Source organism: Alternaria novae-zelandiae, assembly GCF_023758075.1.
Source record: "Alternaria novae-zelandiae strain BMP 2774 chromosome Unknown scaffold_5, whole genome shotgun sequence".
In the NCBI taxonomy this organism is placed as follows: Eukaryota; Fungi; Ascomycota; class Dothideomycetes; order Pleosporales; family Pleosporaceae; genus Alternaria; species Alternaria novae-zelandiae.
In genome coordinates this window covers 768,290-777,605 of record NW_026056965.1, presented here as the reverse complement: position 1 = coordinate 777,605, position 9,316 = coordinate 768,290, and the positions used below count along the sequence as shown (strand labels likewise).

Here is a 9,316-nt window from a genome sequence, read left to right as displayed (position 1 = left end):
TGGAAAGAGTAACAGTCCGCCGTGTTCAACGGGGTAGTAAAGTTGCCGGATGCGGTATATTGGAACTCACGCAGCCCAACACCGCCCGCGCCGAAGCAGCGCGTCCGTTGATCCACTGTATGCCAAATCATCAAAATCGCAATAACCGAGTACGGAAATTTGCTTAACAACTTATTCAGATTACCTATCTCCTGTGCGGATCTGCAAAGCGCAGCTACTACGTCTACGGCGCAAGAGCGACTGTTCATCGACTTCACGCTCAGTGGATAAGATATGAGACTCAGATTGGGGGTTTGTATACGATTCCTACATTCCTTTCTTCTCCATAGCTATATGCTTCTTAAACAATATACCACACCAGCCCTATGCAATGCAATGCGACGCCACTCCCATGCCCATCCATATACATACAACTCACTCCCCATGCCCACATCCCCGACAACGAAAGGAATTGGCGACCAAAAGAAAACGCCAAAGGGTATCAACTCAACAAGCACACTCCACTCCACCCGGTCGAATGCACCGCACCATCTACAACTCCATATTCTCCTTCCCCTCTTCCAGCCCATCATCTCCCTTCACCGCCCCAAACACCAATTTAAGCTCCTTCGGATCCACAGTACCCACAAACGCGCGCTTAACAAAAGTGTACCATTCCTTGGACGCCTTGTGTTTCTTGTGGTGTTTTCCCTTTTTTCCCTTTTTATGCTTGTGTTTTTTGTGTTTTGCGATGATGGAGTCGTTTTCATCCACCTCCTCCACCTCCTCATACTCATCTGCCATGTCCTCTTCTTCTCCTTCAACGTCGTCTTCTACTTCCGACTCTTCCTCAACATCCTCCTCGCGGGCATCAATAGTCTTGGTCTTGCCCGTGGAAGCGCCAATCTTGCGCGCATACTCGACCCACCTCCTCACGGTAAGATCCTTGAACCCGTGGTCTTTCTTCGTATCATACTCCACCTCAAACACAAACTCATTCGGATGCGGTTCGGGTCTCGGCTGCTTACCCTGGTGTTTCTTGTGCTTTCCCTCATTCCACTTCTTGTTCTCGATCCTACCATCAGGACTGACACCGAATCCGAATATCGTGCTAACAGCATCGTTGTTGATGGAAAGACGGTCATGAATCACTGCATCGGGCGGTGGCTCGAGGAAGTCGTTGTTGATGTGTGTGAGGTTTGCGAAATACTGGATATGGCGTGTCCATGTCAGGGTCTGCGGGGAATAGGCTGGGCCTGGTGGAGAGGATTTCGAAGGGCCGTCTGGGACTTTGAACTTGTATTTTCGGGGCTTCTTTTTGCCCTTTTTGCCCTTGTGCTTCTTTCGCGTTATTTCCACGTCTTCGTCGTCGATTTCGTCGTAATCGTCATACTCGTCGTAATCCGTGGGGGTAATCGGGAGTTGCTCGGCTGGCGTCTCGATCGTGGGCGGGCTGATTGGGCTGGACGCTACGCTGAGGTGTTCCAAGCCAGTGATGTTGTACTCGATGATGCGGAGGGTGGGGAAGTAGTTCGGTACTACGCTGGGTGAGACATGTGTTACCGCGTAACGTTCGGCGTATCTCCCTCCAATCTTCTCGAGGTACTTCTTCCTCTCTTCCTTCCGGTCTTTTGGCGACTTCCCGACCATGGCCATGAGCCACTCCCACATCGACTCTTTTTCCTCCTCGTCATCGAAACGCTTCGAGCGCGACTTCTTGTTCGATTTCGGCGGGGGCGCAGGTAGTTGAGCCCAAGCCTCCCGCAGATTAAGCAGATAATCCGACGCAGATGCCACCGTCACCTCACCATCTTCCAGAAGCTGGACTCCATCAGCCAGAGCAGATCTGCCATCCAAAGCTCCCATCTTGCCATTCTCCGTGTCCTTCTCGATGTGCTCAAAATCCTGCAGCATGAAGTGATCGATGTTCATGTGTCCGAAAAGGCTTCCCACAATGACGTCTCGGAACTGTCGTCCAAAAAGTGTGTACTTCTGCCAGCAGGTCTCGTCCCAACTCTCCTTGCTGTCGACGCGAGCAGGCGGCACGTGTCCGATGAGGATGGCCTTCATGCCGCGATCGCGCAGAATATCAAGCTGAATGCGCAGCCATTCCATGTGTTCGTAGCCGGGCTCGCGTTTCTTTGCGCAGCCGTCAACGGCGGAGTTGGAGGTGAAGAAGTACCTGCGCGTGTTAGTTCTTGCCCTAGAAATCAAGTTTCTTTCCCCACTTACATGGTGTTCAGGCTGATGACAGACAGCCTCCCAGGAATCACCTCGACGGAAAACCAGCCTCCTTGCGCAAACTGATGTCGTTGCGCCTCGGGTATAAAACCGCGCCATATGTCCAGAAACTCCGTCGTCCACCTATTTGGCCCGCTTGTGAAGATGTTGTGTGGCAAGATGTCGTTGTTCCCGAAAGTCGGTACTATGGGTATCGCGAAGCTGTTGGGCCCGTGGCCGTGGCCGCTCTGTCCAAAGACGTCCGCAAACTTGGAGACCATGTACTCGTTCTGCTGCACGACCTGCTTCTGCGTCCGTGGGATTTCGTCATCGTTGTCGTGTCGCGCCGAGTCGCCGGTCCAGATAACAAAGTCTACATCGTCTTTGATGTTGTCTTCTATCCACTTGAACGTCTGGTTGACGAGCGCAAAAGGGGAGTCGCATCCTGTGGTTTCTGCGCCATAGAGGCCAGCGGGTCCGCGTTTGCGATGGCACGCAGCGTCGGCTTCTGTGCTCGAATATGTCTTGTAGAAAGGGTCTGGGTGAAAGTCTGCGGCATGACGTTAGTCGCGATATCAGCCCCAGGGATCAAATGGCCGACGTACCCGTAATATGTAGGAACCTGCCTGTAAGCTTTCGTCGCCCATCCGCGTCTATGGATCGGGAACCCGCAGCGCGGCTGTTTGCTGCATCGCCAGCCGCGTTAGGCGGGGCCGCGGTCGCGTGTGCCCAAAAGAGCAGCCCGCATAGAGCTGCGTCCCGTACGCGCAGCATGTGTATCATGATGGAGTGTTGGAGCGAGGCATTTGCGTAGGCTTCGTGGATGGCGCGCGACTGTATATTCGCACAGGACTCTACCATGCAAAAGCGCCGAAGACACCCTGATGGCGCCCGCCGGGGAAGCAAGGCGCAACAGGGAGCCACCGCTGCGAGCACGATCCTTCAGCGACCCTTGTCATTGGAGCGTCATCGCCCGAGCACTAGACACTCTCCCACACAAACCCCAGCCAGCAACACACATGCCCTTCCCCACAGCCACAGCTGTCTCACTAGCAAACGTACGCTGCTGATCGCGTGACCTCAGAATACCGACAATCCTCGCGCTTCATCAAATGCCTCTGCGAATTCTCAACCTGCCGCTGGAAGCTCCCCGAATATCCCTCACCGCTTGGCTTCCAAGCCACGTGTGGGCCGTTGGAATACTCTAGACAGCCCAGCAACCAGCTTGTAGGGTTGTAGACCATGAAGATTGGGCAGCAGATGACTCGCGTGATCATTTTCCATCCTTCAAGAAGCCAAGGCTGCAGTCAATAATAATACCTCACCATCATCATGCAGCGAAGCGAAGGCGTGATGTGTGTAGTCCATTGTCATCTTGCACAACCGCAAGTGCTGAATCTACATGCTACTAATGATACCCTCTTCACAGAGACACCTTCCATTCTTGTAATGTAAAAGCGCACTATCCCAAGTGCCGCCATGTTCTTCAACAACCTGTACGCTAGTTTTTATTTGCGCCGCCCTGCGAAAATCATGAACACCGGGGCGCACCCTGATACTGGGCTGTCCATGCAAATACAATAGAAAGACGAAGAATCAAACAGTGCCCGTAACTAGTCATAACTTGAGTAGCCAACCGAGCCGAACACCTACGCTATGCTGCAAATATACTCGACGGCGTGCCACCGTAAAAAATCGAAAACGCCATAGGCCCGTGGTAGATAATGTGAAATGATGCATCAGCATCATATGTGTGTGTGTACGTAGAGAAGTGCTCAGGCGCCGTTGTTCTGGCCGTTCGTCGGAGCCGCGGCCGCAGCTGGCTTTTCAGAGGTGACCATCTTAGTGTACATGCCCTTGACCGATGCGACAGTCACACCGGGCCGAGGCCAGTGGTGGTTGACCGTGAAAGTCCTATCATCGATTAGTATAAGTGTGTGAGAAGTTGATGAACATGCTTACCATAGACGATCCTCGAGCTCCTCATTCTGTTTGGTGTTTTGGCGGATGAAGTTGCCGACAGCCATCAGCTCTTGTTTAAGGATCTTGAGCATCCCTTCCTTCTGCGGGTGGTTCTTCGGCGTCGCCTTTTTAAGGCGGCTGAGATTGTCGCGAACAGGTCGGAGCTTACGCTCAAGGAACTCGTCTGCCTTCTTCTCCTTGGGCTTGGGTGTTTCCACGCTGCGATCAGGCACTTGGCTCTGGCTATGAGAGCGCGGGCGGTCTTCTGAAAGGCGAGGCCGATCATCCTTAACGCGCGGCCTATCAACGTCGCCACTGATCTTTCGGCGATTCTCTGGCGTGCCGTTCCGATCAGAGGTGTGGGCACGACGATCAACGCTGTCGCGGTCGCGGTCATTGCGATGGTCCTTGCGGGAGTCCGAGGGCCTGTACTGGTCGCTGTTTCTAGGGCGGTCATCACGTTTCCTATCGTGATGGCGGCCTTCAGTCCGGCTATCGGGACGTCGGATTTCGCTGCTGCTGTTCGCCCGGTGCGCAGGACGCTCTGAATCCCGTCCTTGCATCTTGCGTGCTAAGCCAGCTGGAGCGGGGCTAGCTGAGACGCCCTTGTCTGTCCGGCGCGCAATGTTGAGCTGATGCTTCTTGTTGTTGCGGTGGTGATTCTCCATCATGCGCTTGACATTGGGATCCGTTGTGCTCTTGTCTTTGAGTACGGTGAGAAGATAGTTCGCGCGACGAACCAGATGCACGGCGCCAGGAGACTTGGCGTTCTTCTCTTCACCCTTCGTGCGCTCTTCCTTCTTATCAACACGATGCTCTTCGAGATAGAACTTGTCGGTGAGACCAAGCTCTGGGTCGTCACGGATGGGAATCCATGCACCGTAGCCGTGGCGCTGGATACCGATGCAAAGCATGCCGTCTTCGCGTGCGCCCCAGGGACAAGAGTAGCTCGCAGGCTTGATGGCGTCCGGTACACGGAAGTTGCGCCACTCGGGAGTTGCCTCAACAGCTTCCTTCAGGACGCGCATCTCGATGGGCCGCTCAAGGATAGTCTCTGCATTGACCTTCTTGACCTTGCCAAAGTCGAAAAGAACAGCCTTCTTGTCCTTCTTCGTGATGGGACGCTTAGTCTCAGCCTCCAGATTCTTGAGCCTAGTCTGCTCATCCTTGACGAGTTGCGTGCTCATGGAGATGATCTCATCAAGAGTGGCCTTGACGACCTCCATGTCGCGACCAACAAGCCTAGCTGCGCGAAGCATCTCTTCGCCACGCTCCTCGAGTGAACCATATCGGCAGTACGCGCCAATGAGGTTACGAGCCTCCTTTGTGTTGAGAGGCCGCTTGGGGTCGCGCTTTACGTTGTCGTCTGGCTCAGATTGCTCGTCGTCGTCGGCTTCGACGTTGGTAGCCTCAAGGGCCCGCTTCTTTGCTGCTCGCTGCTCGCGTGCGCTTGCTGAGGCTGCCTTGCGCTTCCGTGGCGCGCTCTCTTCAAGAAGCTTCTGAGTCTCTTCTTCATCCTTCCGCTGCTGGATATCAGCCTTGACTGCCTCCAGCTCTTCTTTCGGAATGATGTCGTCCCATTCGAGATCGATCTTGACGTCAGTGTACTCAAAGTTCTTGAGGAACTCTTCGCCACCATCAGAGGTAAGACCAGCAGCTTGCTCCGTCTTGTGTTCCTCAGCATTCTCCAAGACTGAGTCAATGTCGAGCTCTTCGAGCTTCTTCTGGTTGCCAGACTGCTCGAACATCTTCTGTCCACGGCGCTTGAGAATATTGTTGATGTCGTCAGCGGAGTTAGGCTCTGCTGCAGCACGGCTCATCTTATCGTTGAGCTCCTTCTGTTGACGATCGGTGACACCACGCTGGATTGTGATGAACTCCAGCATACGCTTGTTACGAGCGCGCTCCAGAATCTCCTCTTCGATGGTGTCTTTGGAGACAAGACGGTAGACGCTCACAGGCTTCTGCTGACCGATACGATGAGCTCGGGCCATGGCCTGCAAATCCGCCTGAGGGTTCCAATCGGAGTCGAAGATAACGACGGTATCAGCAGTCATCAAGTTGATACCGAGACCACCAGCCCTAGTCGATAGAAGGAAGCAGTAGTCCTCGCTGCCGGGAGAGTTGAAGTGATCAATAGCGATCTTCCTCTCTGCTGCTGGGACTGTTCCATCTAGACGCTGGAACGGGTAGTTGCGTAGCTTCAGGTAGTCGGTCAAGATGTCCAGCATGTGGACCATCTGACTGAAGATGAGCACGCGGTGACCGTCGGCCTTGAGCTTTCCGAGGAGTCGATCCAGCAGCATCATCTTACCACTGGAGGTGATGAGGGCCTTCAGGGTCTCATCCTTGGTCGCACCGGGCTTGACGAGCTTGTTTTCCGCGTTGGGGAAGAGCAAAGCATGGTTGCTAGCCTTCTTGAGCTCCATGACGATGTTCAGTAGAGACTGCTTGTGGCCGACTCCACCCTCATTGAGCGCCTCATAGTTGCGCGTGAGAATGTTCTTGTAGTACTCAAGCTGGATGTCGGACAATTCGACACGCAGAATCTTCTCAGATTTAGGAGGTAGATCGTTCTCGACCTTCTCCTTGGTACGGCGAATCATGTACGGCTGGATCGCAGAGCTAAGTTCGGCAAGCTTGTGGCTGGCGTCTTCCGAAGCAAGGTCGACGTTCTCGTCAACCTGGATCTTTCCTGGCATGAGGAAGTCCATTAGGGCAGCCAACTCTCCAAGGGTGTTTTGGATGGGGGTACCCGTGATAAGAAGTCGACATGGTGCCTTGAACTGTCGGAGGCGGTCGTACAACTGCGACTCGCGGTTCTTCAATCGGTGCGCCTCGTCGACAGCAAGGAACTGCCAGTTGATGCTCTGGAGGAACTGCCAGTCGGCAAGGACGTACTCGTATGTGGTTAGGAGCACGTTGAACTTGATCTTCTTGGTGTTGCCGTCGACCAACAGCTCCTTCTCTCGGATGATGCTGCGGGCCTCTTCTCTACCGGTGTAGATGACATAGTTGACATCTGGTGTCCAGTTGTTGAAGGTATCTGCCCAGGCAGGCATGGTCGACAGTGGCACAACGCAGATCATGGGGCCGTCTTGCCTCCGATCATGCCTCAGCCAGTTGATGAAGGACACTGTCTGCACTGTCTTTCCCAGACCCATCTCATCGGCGAGGATGACGTTTGTGCCGCGACACCAGTTGTGCGCAAGGAAGTTGACACCCTGAAGTTGGAAGGACCTCAGCTGACCAAACTTGATGTAGTCAGGCTGAGTGTCCAACTTGACGAACTTCCTGCGGGTGTTCGGGTTCGCCTCGCGGGCATCGGAGGAGGGCCGGTTTGATGAGCGGTCGAGGAATCGGTCAATCTCGGATTGCGATAACCGGCTGACGAGCGACGCGGGTTCCCAGGTACAGAACTCATAAGTCAGTCCCTTCCCTGTAGAGCGTTAGGTAATCCAGATAGGGGTGAGGTGAGTCGACTTACACTTGACAAAGTACTCTGTCTCGTCTTCGCCGTCTCGCGAGTCGATCACACGCTCCACGACGTGGAAGTCGAGCTGGCTCTCGCGCTCGGCTTCGCGTGCAACCATGTGCTGCTCGTACTCTTCTGGGTCGGCGTTCTTGCGGCTGTAGACGTACATGTCGTTCTGGACAGGGCCCTTGTAGTAGTTGTCCAGCTTGCGGTAGCCCTTGTACGAAGCAGCCGTCTTGTAGTCTTCCCACGTGGAGTGGTAATGAGCCTTATCTTGCCATTTGACCTGGGCCAACGAGTTAGTACTGCGGATTTGCAACCAGGACTGTGAGCAGTGCTTACCAAGTACTCGAAATCCCGCTTGTCGAACGAAGGATCCATTTCTATTGTTTGTTAATACATGCTAACACATGACCTCATGGGCGATTCTTACCTAGTCCATCCTTCGGCCGGTGGTCGAGGATTTTGTCGATGACGGGGCCAGCGTCTTCAGGCGCGGTCGCCCAGTAGTTGGGGGTCATTTCATCGTCCTCTTCGACGAACTCGTCCTCGTCTTCTTCCTCATTGTAGTTGGCGACCTGGACAGTGCGACGTGCAGAGAATCGGACCTCGGCTTGTGATGGGGGCTCGCGGCCTGCGGCAACGGCGTGCTGACGCTGGCGTTGCTTCTTGGTAGGGATATTGCGACGGGCACCAACGTAGCCATCTGACTCGGAATCGGAGCCAGCTGAGCGATAGACTGGTGTGGCTTGGTTTGAGGCTGGGCAGACGGGTTAGTACGACTTCAGATGGGTAGGTGAGAGTTGACAAACTCTTCCGCGAGGCTGTCCTCTGTCGCTTGCGGGGCTGATCAGAGCTGTAGTCTTCATCATCTTCATCATCGCTATCAACCTGCAGACTGTTAGTGATGCTTCTTCCATCAACTTGGGGTCACTTACGACGCGACGACTAGGGCGGGCACGACCCTGGACTGGAGTTAGCTCATGTGAATGCAGACTGGAGATGCCACGTACGCTGCGACGCAGACCATATAGCTCCGGGTTCTGTTCGATGTAGTCTTCCTTCTCATCGCTAGCCTTCCGCTTCGGCGGCCGCCGTGACTCTTCTGATGAACTGCGGGCGCGGTCGCTCTCTGCCTGTTCAGACGGCGGTGACTCAGAGTCGTAGTCGCCGTCCGGCTCGCCCTCTGCATCGACATCCTCAGACGAGTCTGAAGCAGCAGCTACCTCGTCGTCTTCGTCGTACTCCTCGCCCGGCGCGTCGACATCGGAGGCTGGGTCGACTGCGGCGGCCTCTTGCGTGTCGGACTGGTCGTTGTCGCTGTGTTGGGAGGAGCTATCGGCGGTCGTCATATGGGCTGCGAGAGGCGACAAATGGCCGTTTGTGTATGGTAACGAGGCGACATGGCCTGGTGAAGAGGGCATCATGATGGACGCGGCTGTGTGGATGGTCAGTACGATATTTCGACCTTCTGTGGGCTCCGGCGGCTCGGAGCGGGTGCGTTGGATAGAGCGCAACTACGCGATCCAGAATAGCCAGAACGCGACCAGGAACCAGGGCAGTGACTTGCACAATGGAAGTCTGATGGAATGCGGTCTTGGGGGTCGAGCGCCTGATGGGAGAAAGGCGGTGGAGTCGCGCGAGCCGGAGGGTGGGCGGGGAGAGTGTGCACGGTGGTGG

General features: G+C 54.8%; 2 protein-coding genes across 2 annotated transcripts; both read right to left on the bottom strand.

The window, feature by feature from the left end:
* Positions 1–531: 531 nt before the first annotated feature.
* On the bottom strand, positions 532–3,060 carry J4E88_003297 (uncharacterized protein; the record flags this gene model as incomplete). Its single annotated transcript, XM_049396950.1, has 3 exons — positions 532–2,161; positions 2,212–2,749; positions 2,805–3,060. 3 exons carry the CDS (start codon positions 3,058–3,060, stop codon positions 532–534), a joined length of 2,424 nt encoding a protein of 807 aa, XP_049257292.1.
* Positions 3,061–3,974: 914 nt separating this feature from the next.
* Positions 3,975–9,063, bottom strand: J4E88_003296 (uncharacterized protein; the record flags this gene model as incomplete). The annotated part of the gene is made up of 8 exons (XM_049396949.1): positions 3,975–4,113; positions 4,162–7,600; positions 7,649–7,922; positions 7,979–8,019; positions 8,070–8,396; positions 8,449–8,527; positions 8,575–8,601; positions 8,650–9,063. The coding sequence occupies 8 exons, from the start codon at positions 9,061–9,063 to the stop codon at positions 3,975–3,977; spliced, it is 4,740 nt and encodes a 1,579-aa protein (XP_049257291.1).
* Positions 9,064–9,316: the final 253 nt, after the last annotated feature.